The following is a 15734-nucleotide window of genomic DNA, read 5'->3' on the forward strand; positions in this document are numbered from 1 at the left end:
TGCTATTTTTTTCTTTATAACAGATGATTTGGGGAGGTGTTGTTGTATATGTGTGCAGAATACAGGAGAAAGTCTAGGAGGGCTAGACATACACACACGCACGCACGCATGCGCGCACATTAAAATCGATTTAAAAAAAAAAAACCAGACCTCTACAACCTTTGGTTCTATCCTTTGAAATCTACAGCCCAACTTTGACATGCTTTATAACCACGTAAAGCAGCTGCTTTCCAATGAGCTGCTCCTGACACAAATGGAAAAGTGTGCCCTTATGGAAGCCTTGGTCCTAATCAGCAATCAATTCAAGGACTACAAGCGGCAGAAAGTTTTCCTGGAGGAGCTGATGTCACCAGTTGCCAACCTCTGGCTTTCTGAAGAGATGCAAAGGTATAGTTGATCCTATCTCACATCCTCTTGGAAGCTTATAAGGATACTAGGGAAACTAAAGGGGGAATCCTCTAAAGGCCATAAGACAAGGGAGGTAGCTTTTTGGCTTATGTAGGTAACAGCTGTCTTTGGAATCATGTTTTAAGGAGCTTATAAGAATGTAAAGTTGGGGTGATAGCATTCAGCATAGTCTATTAAAATAATTAACGTATAAAATAACTTAAAGTTGGGAGAGTTTGTTCTCCAGGCAGCACAATTCATAACACATGGGTGTAATGGTCAGTGCCAGGGTGGTTCATGGCTAGTCTGGACTAGCCTACAGTATAGGCTGAGGTTTGTAATGCTTTTCTTTGGTTTTTATTTTCCAGTGTAGCTGAATGGGGTGAATAGCTAAGGGAGTCAGTCCAAATAGAAGTCACACAGATAGGCATAAATGCCCACTTAAAAGGAAGGTTCCCCTTCTTTGATCCTACTGAGTACATATTAAATAGGAATAAAGTGATTTAAATTATTTGTACTCCTCTCTGTTAAAACAAACTCTTTAGTGCAAAATAATCATAGCCTCTTCTTATGGAAGAAGATGTTGACGTTTGTATAACCCCAACATTGTGTGGAGTACAAGCTGGCACCAAATTTTTTTGCATCTACTTGGATTGAAACTATGAAAATACTGACTAATATTCTCTTTCCTCTGTGCCCAAATCTCAGAGTGCTATCAGATGCTGATGCTTTTATTGCCTATGTGGGTGCTGATAACAAAATCTGTGAACCAGGCTTGGAAGATGCCAATGGTCTAAATCGTTCACGAGTAAGTAAAAAGCCTTTTCTGGGAAAGCAGGTTCTATGCTGATCATTGTGTCTGGCTGTGTGATATGTTCTCCAGTCTCTTCATCCTGCTAGTCCTGGGCTTCTCCCATTGACATTCTGGGAAGTGACCTAGAATTACTGCCGTGCTGCTCTAAACTGCTTCTTTCTTTTTAAATTAGATGTTTTTTAGCTGGGTTCACACAGCCAAATAACTGATTATTACTTAACATCAAAATGTTCCAAATAACCCTTGAAATAGAAAGTTTCTTGAAAATGAATCACGGAAAATCGATGGTCTCCCAGCCAGCATTGTTTCAGCCCCATATAAAGGTCTTCATAACAGTTTGCTGGGGAAGGTGAATTTGTATAATCTAGGAGAATACAAGGAAAGGAATTAGAAAACCAGAGTCGAAGACTTAGAGGAACTTAAAGTGAGTCTTTGTGGGTTGGACACTCGAAATGTACCATGATGGGTATTTTCTTCCCTCCCCTGATGTTGCATGAGCTACTGACTCTTGTTCTTGGAATAGAATCAAAGAAGTCGACATTTAAAAGATTGATAATTTGGCCATATGACAGCCAAACAAACTCTAAACCACTGAGCATCATTGTAGGACAATGGTCGCCCTGGAGATTTTAATCCACTTTCAGACCTGTTACAGGAGCAAAGTTTGCGGTCAGTCCTCGGAGCATTGTGCTGCAGGGAGACAAGATAGTGGTGACCCAAACACTTCCTTTTAGAGCATATCCTGCAGACACTCGACTCAGCACGACTAGCACCAAGACATCTTCCAGTCATAAGCTCCTGTGGAAGGGTCGTTGCATACCCTGGAAGGTATCCTCATGGTGGGGAAGCTTGTAAACAGGTTTCCAGAGGCTACCACCGGCCCGGAGAGGGGCGGCTGGAGGACTCCCCTTGGGCTTTGCTAGCTTAAAGAGAACAAGGTCCAGTGAGCAAGTGGAGGGGACATCTTCACCTTCTCGCTGGCCTCATACTGCTTTTGCCAAAGCACTAAATAAGCCTTTGCTAAGAAGAGTTATTTTTGTTCATTTTTCGCCTTCTATTTATCTTTTTTTTCTTTTTTCCTTTTTTTTTTTTTTTTTTTTTTGCCATAGATAAGCTTTTGTGTATACACTATTCTGGGAGTTGTGAAACGGGCTCGCTGGCCCACAGACCTGGAAGAGGCCAAGGCTGGAGGTTTTGTGGTTGGCTATACTCCAAGTGGCAATCCAATCTTTCGTAACCCTTGCACCGAGCAGGTGCTGAAACTTCTTGACAATTTGCTCGCTCTTATAAGGTGGGTCAAGCTGATAGGTCATTTTCTGACTTAAAGCTTTGTTTGCATGGCCTTAATATGTGTTCTTCCATTGGAATTAATGGGATTGTGTCCTGGCACCTAGATTGGTTCCAGTCTGGTTTTTTATTGACATTTTCCTTTTCCTAAAGTAACCCCAGAACTTGTGAAATCCTGGTGAAAAGAAATGCTTCATTTCTTACTTGACTTGGTTTTGATGTTGAGTAGAAGGAAATCCATACTGCTTCTTCCAAAATGGCTATTCTCTTCACTCCTTCCCAACCCTCATTTCTTCTTTCACCTTGAGCTGCATTTGACATGAACATAAGCGATGCACATTAAAGTAACTGCTCACCTGAGCAATCTGTGCTTTGTCATTGTGGTTCTCTAAATGAAATTCATATGAATTGACTATAACAGTTACTATGACTACAAATGTACCAAATCTGTCTACTGACTTTGAGCTGAAAAGAAGAAAGTTGACCCTTGATGGAGATGTTTATATCTTTCATCTCATTTACTGAGATCTGGGGCGGGGGAAGAGGAGGCTGAGTTGAACCTGTGATGTTATCTGTGTAGGGTGCTTCCAGTGTTAAAACTCCCTTTAATATTGCAAATCAGCACCTGCCTCAAAACTGTGAGCATTAGAAAGTTGTCTGGGGCACTGAGAGATTAAATGACACGTCACACAGCTAGTAAATATCAAGCATCAAAGGTCTTTGTGACAGCTCCCTATAACACCCTTCATGATTTAATCTGTGAAGCAAGTAGAAAGAGATGTGTCATAAATAAGTATGCTTGGAAACTGCAGGTATCATGTAATTCCTGCCTTTGGGGTAACTATCACAATGAAATTTTTCAAAAGGAGAAAAGGAATCCGGTTCTCGTTTGTCCAGAGTTGAATTTGGGCATCTAATTATTTCTTTCAGTATCATCCATGTTGAAAATTTGGGACTAGGCACCAACCCTATTTGTTCCTTTGCTGACCAAAGCATTGCATAGTCAGGCAATCCAAAATGCTTGTGTCTCAAGTAGTCCACCTGGTATCCCACATTCATCTTGTCAAGAAGAGCAGCATTAAAGATTCTTTGTCAGATATCTGGGCACCTGGTAGAGATCGGGGATTGATGGGCGTTAACATGTTCTCTTGCTTTCCAGAAAAGTTGTTCTACAAGAAATGTTGGTTGTGAATTGGGCCATAGGACTGAGGTGTGAGGAGTGTATTACAAATTTGGTAGACTAAAAATTATTGCCATCTTGGTGTTCTTAACAATAAAAGATTCATTTGTCATGGCATGGTGACAATTCACAGAGCAGGAACTTTAGAACAGTTATCATTCCCTTCATGCTTCCTCTTACTAGACTTCTAGGGAACCCAAGTATTTGGGTAAGAGGAAGCAAGCAGGCAGGAAAAGCAGTACTGTTCAGTGGGTAGAACCCAAACTGTAAATGTTGAAATAAGTTAAGGAAACATACAAGGTTGCTGCAGAATGTCACTTTGATGTTCTCAGATTCCTGTGTTATTAGAAACTCCAAAGTTCTAACTTGAGTAGGCGCTTTATTAAATGTTGATTCAGCAATTTTCTCTACCTCAGGAGGGTGCAGGGTGGTGCTAAGGGGCCAAGCAAGAATGATAGTTTAAAAAAAAAAAAAAAAAAGACCAGGTTTGGATTTTGATAAGGGTAAATAGCCAAGATAGTGACAATATCTCCTGCTTCTAAGTTTGTTCAGGGAAGAAGGTGAAGGTTGGCATTAAGCTCTATAGAATAAGATGTGTTAGTTATTATTATGTTGGTTATTTGGAATTCAGGGTGAAACAGACTTGTTGGCTGGTGAGTTGGTTGGAGATAGTAAAAATTGGAGAGATGCTTGACTTTTCATACAGAACTCTCTTGTTTTCCAAAGGCTCATCTTATCAGTCATACTTTTATCCTAATACACTCTTTTGTGCTAAATTTAAATTTATGCTTGAAGGTGCTTTATTTGTTAAAGATATGTAACTACTGATGGGAAGAGCATTTGTTAGCAAATGGTGTTGTTGCCATGGTTATGAAATTGTTCTGATAATCTAGAAGCTTCATTACAAGACTATCCTTTAGTATGCCTCCTTGTTTTCGGGACACTGTGCTAAGCATTCAGCAAAAGGTAGGCTCAGAATTCATATAAGTGAATAGTGTGCTCATTGCCCTAACCTAGAAGTCCATTTATGAGACCTTGAGCAACTGTGCTGATAAAATCCTGGAGTAATTGCACTTGAGTGAAAAAGGTAGAAATGATATTACCATCATCATTAGCATGAAGATTATTGGATCGGCAAGGGCAAAGATTGTGATAGAAGAACTCTAGGGTCCTTGTAACTTCAATAACATTTGCCACTTTAATGCAGTAATTTTTACACTTCCTGAAATCTGGGAATGGTAATCACATGTAATTTGAAGATAAGAACCAAAGACCTCTGTCTCTAGCATCTTTTTGGGTCTTACTTCAAGAACTGATATGGGCAGAAAGCATGCAGCAGCACATGTTCCTGAAGTAGCCACATGTAGATGGAAGCAAATAAGAGAAAACTGTAAGTAATTCAGAAGGAAAAAAGATGGCAAACTGCACTGACTTTTCAAGAGTAAATGCCTATGCTCCCGCATCTCCATAGGTTGCTGTGTGATGTTTTTGATGTGCCATGGGAAGGAGAAGGGAGGCTGTGGAGGGCAGGTCAAAACAGCTTCCTAGTCACTATTTCTTGGTCATAAAAACAGCCAGTATATACTCAGGTAAGTCATTTTGGCCTTTGGGGGACCTTAGTGTAGGCCCAATCCTAGGGGAAACATTGTGTCTTCCTCTCCCATTTCTCCACTCCACTGCCCCTCAGTGTTTAGCTCCCTATCCTAGGCTGTTGAGGTTGGCTTCTGATAAGCTGGGTCTAGTGGGAACTATCAAGGATTTGACTCTCTATTGAAAAAGCTATTTACGCGGAGTGGATATAGCAGAATGGTGTCACTAAAACTACCAGCCTTAGTTTGTTTAGACTATAGGGACCAAGTTCAATTTCAGGAACATGGGCTGAGTCATCTTTTATTCCACAGGGAACTTTGCTTGGACTTTAAATCTGAATTCTACTCCGTACACCTGTCATAGGCCATTGATCCAGAATTTAGCTGAAACTAAGAAGACCTTACCTGAGAAGAGCCACTAAACTGTTTTATACATGGACTTCCTCTTATTGTCAGTGGGGTGTGTCTTGGTGTTTGGTAGTTTCCAACTGACCACTGGGCTTCTGTTAGGTGGTTCCAGGGCAGATACCTGGGGTTGTCATTGCTTAGATTGTGAGCAAAAACTGCCTTTCTGGCTTCCCATTTCAAGAATCAGTTATCCCACTAGACCAGCATAAGGCCATGTGTAGTAGTTTGCCTGATGAAGCTCTGTAAGAAGACTATTTTTGTCTTGACTATCCATCTCTGGCCTTTTCCTCAGCCCTTTGAGTCTGAGAATATTATTCAATGGAAAATCATTTAGTGAGGGAGGGAAAATGATAGATTTAACAAGAACTACAACTTTTCAACTCTGTCCATAGATCTTCCCTCTCTGTACTTCACAGCACTGTTTTGGGAAAGACAGAAGTAGAGGGGGAAAGAGTGACTATGATATTTTTGTAAAGAAGACTGGAACTGGAGACAATAGTGTGGGATCTTTTTACATTATTTACTGACAATTAATTTCTTTGTCTTGACAGAAATTGGCAGCAACTTGCTTCTTTCCCTGTTTATTTAGGACTCAGGCAGATGGTTTTTGACATTGATAATTCTACTGCCAGATTTTTTCTACCCAAAAAGTTTCAAATGGGAATGTTATTTGTATCTAGTCTCCTAATGCTACTCCTAGGCAGTAGCAACAGAATTTACCTTGCTGAAACAGGTGGATTTTCCTAAGTCCCAAGGTGCCAGTTGTCTAAGATCAAACTCATTTGAGTAAGAATCTGCATGTGTAAAGACTAATACCGTTGGAGACTTTTGTGACTTACCTAAATGAAAAGTCTTCTTTGACCAGCATGAGAATGTGGTTTTGTAGTGTGTGTTACCCATTGGTATTCATTTCTGATTTAGGTTGACATTGAGGTTTTGTACAGTATTATGTGGCTATAATGTCAGATGCTGAACAAAGAAACCACGTGATATGATGAAATTTGTTTCAAAGTATGGAAAAATGCATCCTCCATTGGGCTAAGGAAAGACCATATCTACAATACAGCTTTATGTTTCTAGTAACAAAGAAGAATTGTTTGTGATTGTTGCAACAAGGGATTCTGACTCCTTGCCTCTGGTGATGTTAGGACAACCTCCACTTGTTGGAGTGAAGGTGTAAGATGTAAAAAAGTTGGACAATTCTTTTTTACTTCCTTTCCTCGTTCTGGGATGTTTATTAGGCTACTCAGATCTCTAGGAGTAGCAGGAATAGGTCTGTTCTAGGTTCAAGAAAACGTCATCTCAGGGAAGATAGGTGGTACAGTGGATAGAGCACCAGCCCTGGAGTCAGGAGGACCTCAGACACTTGCTAGCTGTGTGACCCTGGGCAAGTCACTTAAGCACAGTTGCCTAAAAAAGAGGGGGGAAAAAAATCATCTCCCAGCTCTGGTGCAGAGGTTGCCCTGCAGGAGTGTTCTTTAGATTAACGGCTACCTTCCTTTTCCTTGGTTCCACATTTCATATGCTTTTACTCTGTGGCAGAGTTCCAGGCTTCCATTCTGAACTCTTTTTCTGAAGAACAACTCAGGTTACTTTGTGCTTTCTTTCCTGTCCCCTGTTAAGAGAAGTCTTAAGAACATCTCCACCTGCATACCAGTTTGGGAAAAGGAGGCTGATGGCACAGCACAAAGATAACTCTGTTATCTTCCCTCTTCCATGTCAGATTGGGGGAAACACACACATATATAGATATATAGATATATATATAAAGCAGCTTCTCTCTTTCAGAACCCACAATACTTTGTATACACCAGAGGTACTGGCTAAACTGGGAGATAATTTCTCAAAGGCTTTGGATATGCTCGAAGTAGAAAAGAATGCTATCTTGGGTAAGAAACTTTTCATTTCCTACAGGAAGTTCAATTTTCCCAGTCTCTTCTCCCCTACTCTTAAGAATTTCTAGGAGTGTGCATCTAAAGCAGTTTGACCAGCTTGATGTGTCTGGTTCCTGCAACACTAACATCCTACTATGCTCTTGTTATACCCACATGGTATATTGTAGTAAAAAAGAGAATCAGACTTGGAGCCACAAAGACCTAGGCTGGATATTATTAGTTCTATGACCCTGACAGGTTACTTAATATCTCTGTTCCTGGTCAGTATTCAATAAACAATAATTAAGCACCTATGTGCCAAGCAGTATGCTGTGCACTGAGGATACAAAAACAAATAAAAACAAAGACAGTCTCTCCTTTCAAGGAGCTAAGAGTCTAATAAAGGAAGATGATGCACAAAAGGAAGGTGAGAAGTGGGTGGCAAGGGAGGTTAAGGTACCTGTACAGGGACATGATGGAGAGTTCTGGCGAAATTCAAAAGCAAAATAACTGATGGTAAATGAGGAGAAGATTGTCCTGAACCCCCTCCTTAAATAGAGGCTCTGGAGCCATGGTCCTGCCCTCCAGTCATAAGGTCAGAGGCAGAAATATTTAACAATGAGGTGGAGTACCAGGGAGATTCAATCTGGCAACATAATGAGATTTCCTAGTGATAAGTTTCCTGGGGAAGGAAAGCAGGATGAAGAGGTCCAGAGAAATCCAAAAGCTGGTAGAAAATGTTCCTCAGTTTACTTATTTTTAAAATGGAGATGATAATACCTGCAGTGCCCGTCTTGCAAGGTTATTATGAGGGTAAAATCTGTTGTTGATGCTGTTACTATTTAACCTGACAGTCAGTTTTCTCATCTGTAAAATGAGGATTATACTAAATACAGCATGATTGTAAGAATTTGTTATTCCTGTAGTAGCTGTCACCCCATATGTAGCACACGCTTTCTGGGTAGTGGATTGATCAAGTGATACATACTGTCACTTCATCACTTATGTATTACAAATTCAACCTTAAGAAGATCCAGTTTTCCCCTTGCTACCTCTGTGATTTTGGTATTCTACCACCAGTTAACAAGAGTATGCCACATAAAATAAGTAAGGGTGTTTAATCTCTAGACTGTTTAAACTAAAAAATTAGTTTGCTTTTGTATAAATAGAAGATGAAATGATATAATCTATTAATAAAAGTTTATAAACATGAAGTATTTATGTAAAATACAAAGCTCTCTCTCTTTTCAGTATTTGAATTTATTTGACCAGTGGTACACTTAATACTTTTATAGCAGCTTTTTCTTTAAGATACCCACAGGCGGGGGCAGCTAGGTGGCACAGTGGATAGAGCTCCGGCCTTGGAGTCAGGAGGAGTTGAATTCAAATCCAGCCTCGGACACCTGACACTTAATAGCTATGTGACCCCCCTCACCCTTAACCCCGATTGTCTCTAAAAAAAAAAAGATACCCACAGGCACTTACTTTGGTGTCTGGCTGCTGATAATTTTCACTAGTAACCTGGATGTTCAAGGGACACTAGGAAATGCAAGACATACAAAGTCTGAGCAGTCACTTAGACCAAATGGACTACCTAAGCTGAACAGCACGTGATTGAGTTACAAGTTGTATTAATTTCTCAGGCCAAGGTCCTATAATAGCCTCTCAGTTTATGAGTTAAGCTAGTGAAACTAAGTATCAGTGCCTTTTTGGTAATTGCTATATACTCTTTCAGGCAAAAATTTTTCTTTGCTTGGTTCTCAAGTGGATTGAAATACAGGCGTCTAGAGCAGCTTTTTTTTTTTTAATTTAAAGAAATTCAAGTGTACCTTTCTCACTAATCCTGGACTTGATTTTATTTTTTTTTTTAATAATACAGAATCTTAGTATACCCAAAACCTTTCCCAAGCTTGATTAGAAGACATGCTCAGCTCTACCAGGCAACATAAGATATGTTGGAAAAAACAGTGGGTAAGGCTAAACTAGTCAAGCAATTCAAGGGGAAAAGTGTTAGTTTTGCCTGTCCAGTGTTATCCATTAGCCAGAACTGCCATTTCAATACCTTTATCCTTTAATTTTGCCCAGCATGAAGAACCCTGAAGAGAGAGCTATATATCAGAATATATCAGTAAAAACCTTTTCTTTATCCACTGAAATGGAAGTATATTTCCATTTTGCTTGATCTTTTTAGTTTTCCCGAGGAGTTACTGGTAATAAGAATATAGTCACTTCTTTCTACTAGTAGCCTTCTAATGCAAACTGGCACTTTTAAAGGAACCATACCCTTTATCAATAAACACAAAAGTGTTTTTAAAAGGCTTTGATATGTTTAAATATCCCTGCATGATGAGCAATTTGCTGTTCTCCATTTCAGTAAAAGCTCCATTAGGTCAGGAATAAAATGTGAATTTGGAGACATTTTATTCCAAGTAAAATAGAGCACCAAACAACTATGGTTTTGGTGGTCCTGAGTGCTGTAGAAGAAGTATATTACTAACCAATGTAAGTGGCTGGTATATTTCTTCACATCTCTCTCAAGTCTTCAAGAGAAACTACTTAAGTTTCAAAGCAGTTTAAAGTCTTGGCCAGCCACATGACAATCTAAACCCTCAGTGCAGACCACTTCATTCCCATATTGTGCACTATGATTTTCATTGGTTAGTGGTAGAACAATGTGTACCTCAACAGTCTTCTGGGGAAAGTCAAGATGACAAAGTAGAAGGAAGCAATGCAGCTAAGCTCCCATCAACAACGCCAAACATCTATAAAACGTACCAGACTTAATCCTGATGGAGAAAGACAGAAAAAGTCACAGTGAGTCCTTTTTCTGACCCAAGTCAATATAGGAAGACAGAGAGGTCTGCAGACACTGGGAACAGGTTTGGGACAGAAGTCCCAACAGCAGAGCACTCCAGCATCCCGGGAAAGGCTGCATACCAGCCCAAAAAGAGGTCTCACGTGGATATTTGGGGACCCCCAGACCCCAACCGGGACAAGTGTTAACTGGAAGTTTTGTCACTCATTTAACAGTTCTGGGTCACAGGTCCAGGGTAGAATGAGAAGGAGACCTACAAAGAGCATAGAGGAAGCCCTGGTTGTTATACAAAGAAAGGAGAAACTTCAGAAGTTAGCAGCAGCAGTGTGACTTAGACCCCAGGAGCATTTTCTACCTCAGCCTGCAGAGCAATAGCTAGGGCAGAAATCCCAAACCAAGGAGGAACCTATGATTCTGTCACACTGAGGCAGCAGAGCTTTCCAACCAGCTGATGGGCTGAGTTCAGCAGCATCTGCTTTTGTTCAGATCTAAACCCATGTCAAGACCTTGCAGAGTTCAAACCAGGGAGGCAGCAAATCAGAGTTTGCCCTATGTCAAATCACTGAAAGCTTCAAGATCTCCAACCTGGCCCTGAGATCCTGAAATAATACAACACTCAAAATCCCAAGAAAGTAGTAACAGGGCCAGCCTAGACCCTATTCTTCCTTCCAGAAGTTCTGCAGAGCCCACCCCTGATATCAAGTCCAAAATAAGGAAGTAGTCTGGAAGAATGGGAAGAAAAAAACCACATAGGGAGCTATTATGGTGGCAGGGATGCTCAGAAGAAGAGAATGACTCCAAAACATCTATAAGCAACGCCTTAGAGTAAAACAGTTTGGGTATAAACTAAATTAATTTCTGAAAAAAATGAAGCAAGAGTTTAGAAAAAGGAGTTAAAAATATTTTTAATAAATAGAATGCAAGTCTTTGAGGAAAATATTGAATAAGAAATGAGAACTATGGAAGAAACAATTGGAAAAGACTAAGAATAGCTTGGCACAAGAGGTGCAAAACCTTGCCCAAGAAACAAACTTCTTGAAAATTTGAACAGACTAAATAGAAACTAGTGATGTCCTGAGGCAAGGAGAAATATTTAAAATATTAAAAGTCAAAAGGTTGAAAAAAATAGAAGAAAATATAAATATTTCATAGGAGAAATAACCGACCTAGAAAACAGATCAAGGAGAAAAAATAAATCATTGGAGCAGTTGAACACCATGACCAAAAAATTCCCAGGAACATTTTAGACCAGAATTTCCGGGACAAAGAAAAAATATCAGAACCATCCAGAAAGATAGAATTCAAGTACTAAGAAGCCACAATCAGGATTAGCCACCATTGTGAAGCAGTGGAGAAGGTGGAATATAAGGTTTCAGAAGGTGAAGGATAACATGGGCTCACAGCCAAGAATAACTTACCCCAAACTGAGTATGATGCTTCAGGGGGGATATTAACCTTTAATGAAATAGAGAACTCCCAAATATTTCTGATGAGAATGATGCTGCATAGAAACTTTGCAATCTAAGCACAAGAGTGCAGAGAAACCTTAAAAAGTAATCGTGAATGACCAATGATAAGGGATTAAACAAGAATAAACTGCTTACATTCAGATATGGGGAGATGATGCATGTGTCTGAACCCTGTCATTAACAGGGTTTATAGAGAGGGTCCAGTTAGACAAGGCCCAGGAGTGGTTCTGTTACGTCTTGATGATCTTAAGAAAAGAGTAAGAAGAGAGACAACAAGGAATATATTGAGGTAGAGGGAAAGAAAAGGACAGTTAGGAAAATTATCTTATGTAATCAAGATGTACAAGTAGACATCTATAAAACAAGAAGGAAGGAGGGTGGGAGGGAGCAGTTGACATTTGAATCTCATCCTCATCTTAACTGGTCAGAGGGAAAGGGGAGAAGTGAGAAGGGGGAATTAGGGGAAGAGTAGATTGAGGGTTAGCGAAACAAACTCTGAGGATGTACAAAAATATGTATAGCTTCTTGAGGTGGCAAAGAATGAAATTCCAAGAAAGTAACCATAAATTGTGGGGTAGATGAACAGGTTATAGTGTATAAATGGAATGGAATGGTATTGTGCTGAACTCCTTTCAGCATAACCAGACCAACGATGATTCTGGAGAACTGATGAGGAAACATGCTACCTACTTTCTAATAGAGAAGATTGAAGGACTCAGAAAACAGAAGGAGACAAGTGCTTTTTAGGACAGGGCCAGTGTGGAAATTTGTTTTGATTGATTACATGATTGTAATTTTTGTTTTCCATGTTCTCCCTTGAGGGTAGAAGGGTGAGGGTACATCTTGTCTGATTTAAAACAAAAAAAAAAACAAACCCAAAACTAAAACAAAATCATCTTTCCCCTCCAGGACTTCCTCAGCCTCTCCTAGAACTCTATGACTCTCCTGTCTACAAAACAGTCTTGGAACGAATGCAGGGTTTCTTTTGCACTCTTTATGAGAACTGGTAAGAGACTGATGTTAACCTCTCTCTATTCTGTTTCTCACTGTTCCCTTTCATGGGCACATTAGTTTTAGAATGCCTGGGGGTTGTTATTTAATCTGTGTTCATTTGGGTACCAGGGAGATGAGGCAGCATCATCAACAGGTTGAACTTCTGGTTCTGGTTTTATGATTTCCTTATGAATCTCATGCTTATTCCTTCTCTAATATGGGGGGCATATTTGCTCTGAATCATCCACATTCTCCTGTATTTCCTCTCAGGACAAGTGACATACCTGGATATAAGCTGGCTAGAATTCAAGGGTTCTCTAGCTATGGAACAAACAGCTAACTGGCCCAGGTGGCAAATTTGCCCTACAACCTTAGCCTGAATTGCAACATGCTATAACCAACTCTCCAGAGACAATTTTCATTATAGAGTCATTGCATTTTAATTAATGGGGAATTGGAAGGCAGTCAACCCTTGTCTCAAGCAAGCAGGAGCAAATAACATTTTTTACATTTCTTGGGCATTAAGAACTGGCATTGGTGGGTACTGAATTTGCTGGTGATTTTCTTTTGTAGTTTCCATATCCTAGGGAAAGCAGGTTCTTCTATGCAGCAAGACTTCTACACTGTTGAAGACCTTGCCACCCAGCTTCTTAATTCTGCCTTTGTCAACTTGAATAGCATTCCTGACTACCGACTCCGACCCATGCTTCATATCCTTTTGGAATCTGCCAAAAGAGTTGGAAAATAAGAAATAATCCGCATAGACTGAGGGATGTAATAATCTGGGTTTGTGAAAATTTCACTAAGAGAACAGTTAATTGAAACCCAAAAGCAAAAGAAGAAAATCACAAAAGAGACGTGGGAATTCTTGAAAGCTGTTTCTTGTATAATTGGAACCTGACTGGCAAGTCTTAAAAGATCTTGTTCAGTCTCTCAGGATTAGGCCTTTTCCCTCAGATTTATTGGTTTGACTCAGGCTTAGATTACCTAATTGCTCTATAGTTACCCATGTGCTGCTTCTGTGGAAAAGCAATTTCATACTGGCATAGTTACCCTTCATTGACAGGCAGAATGATATGGTGGAAAGAACTCTGGATTTGGGAATTAAGACCAGGGTACAAGTCCCTTCTCTGTTAATAACTCTCTTTGAGCAGGACATTTGACCTGCATGGTTTCCTCATCTGTAAAAGGAGAGGTTAGATTAAATGACCTCCAGGATCCTTTCCATCTGAGTTGTCCTGCAATCCAGATACTTTCTCATCCTGTTTTTAATACTGGACTGTGATCCAATGGAAATAGGAAGCAAAACTTGATTGGAAAAATGCTTTCTCCTTTTTCTCACAGTGTATGAAATTTAGCTCTTGGAAATGTGAGCATTCTGGAAGATAATACAATCTGGAAATCTAATAGGATTAAGCAGCCAGCCATAAAGGTTAGCATGCTAGGGAAAGAGACAAGTCCACAGGTTTTACAAAACTAACACCAAACAGTGGCCTTGGCATCTTTAAAACCATTGGCAGACTTTCTGAACATCTTTATGATCTGCCATCTGGCTGTCTCAGATTATCTGGGAAAGGTATGTATCTGTATTAAGGGGTGTACCTGTGCCTTGAATATTATAGTCTCCTTAACCTACCTTCTTAACGGGTTTTTGTGAAACCTCTGGTGCTGTTTTGCCCTCCAGAGCATTATGAAGCCCTTGTATCTCCCATCCTTGGACCCCTGTTCACCTATCTGCATATGGTAAGGGAGGGGGCATTATCAAAAGGAAATTGAAAATCCTTGCTCTAAACCATTCAGGTTAAGAATTCCTTAAAGCCTCAAGTTCTTCTAGACCTTGAATTTATGACAAAAGTTTCTCATAATGTCTTTTCTTTTCGCTGTATTAAACAGTAGCCCTGTAATAAAGTCTAGTTCAGGATGCTGTGAAAAAGCCTAGAATGCAAATTTAGTTTTGCTGTTGATTATGTGAATCCTGTGCAGTTAGCTACCTTTTCCTGTGTCTTAGGTTTCTCCTGATAATTGGGTTGATGTGGAGGCAGGGGATGCTGTGGAGTATGACAGTAAGATAGTCCAGGAACCCTAAAAGTCTATATTGTGCTAGACTTTGTAGAATCTTAAATCCAGCTATCCTTCTCAAGGCTGTTGTCAAAGAGTATAATATTAATGTACTTGGTAGTCTAAAGGCTTTAGAATTAAAGTTCCCTTCCCATTAAAGTGATCATATGAACTGCTGATTATTGAGCAGTGGTTTTCCAAGCTATATCCTGTCATCACTATTCAGTCTTAGAAGCCTCAGTTATGGCTATCTGGGTTTGATGGAAATAGAAGTGTGGGAATTACATCTGTTTAAAATCTTCTATTTTTACACAGTCATTTTCAGATATGCCTCTCCCTTGTAGAGAGCCATCCCTTGTGCAAAGAATTTTTAAAAGGGGAAAACAAAATTCACTTTCTTTCATTTACTTTTTATTTCATTTTTCTTTCTATTTGTAATTGGGTTGTTTTTCTCGTTCTGCTTACTTCACTTGCATCAGCTCATATACATCCTTCCCATGCTTCTCTGTAGTCTTCATATTTATAGTTTTTTATGATAAAACAATACTACATTCATTTTTCACAATTTGTTTACCCATTCCCCAATTGATAGGCATCTGCTTTGTTTCTAGTTTGTTGTTTTCTGCTCCCACAAAAAAATGCTGCTGTAAATACTTTGAAGCATTTGATCTTTTTGGAATATAAGCCTAGCAATGGGATCTCAGGGCCAAAGGGTATGGATATTTTATGCACTTCCTTACATAATTGTAAATTACTTCCCAGAATGAACAGTTCACAGCTCCTCCTTATAAGGTGCCCATCCTTTTTACAGCCCTTCCAACATTGACAGTTCTCATCTCTTGTCACTTTTGCCAATTTTC

General features: G+C 39.7%; 1 protein-coding gene and 1 long non-coding RNA gene across 2 annotated transcripts in view; both read left to right on the forward strand.

The window, feature by feature from the left end:
• The window catches only part of XPO5 (exportin 5), a 58984-nt gene that overhangs the window by 38265 nt on the left and 4985 nt on the right, over window positions 1-15734 (forward strand). The window contains exons 18-24 of the mRNA XM_027838461.1: window positions 188-387; window positions 1096-1195; window positions 2311-2492; window positions 7454-7554; window positions 12733-12829; window positions 13390-13526; window positions 14462-14559. Of these exons, the coding sequence (XP_027694262.1) occupies window positions 188-387; window positions 1096-1195; window positions 2311-2492; window positions 7454-7554; window positions 12733-12829; window positions 13390-13526; window positions 14462-14559 (915 nt within the window). The remainder of the gene's footprint in view (window positions 1-187; window positions 388-1095; window positions 1196-2310; window positions 2493-7453; window positions 7555-12732; window positions 12830-13389; window positions 13527-14461; window positions 14560-15734) is intronic.
• On the forward strand, window positions 2499-6748 carry LOC114025124. The gene is made up of 2 exons (XR_003566999.1): window positions 2499-5257; window positions 5570-6748. It is a non-coding gene; the product is annotated as an uncharacterized LOC114025124 (long non-coding RNA).

The sequence above is a fragment of the Vombatus ursinus genome, unplaced genomic scaffold (assembly GCF_900497805.2).
Source record: "Vombatus ursinus unplaced genomic scaffold, bare-nosed wombat genome assembly UNPS02014826.1, whole genome shotgun sequence".
NCBI classification, from domain to species: domain Eukaryota; kingdom Metazoa; phylum Chordata; class Mammalia; order Diprotodontia; family Vombatidae; genus Vombatus; species Vombatus ursinus.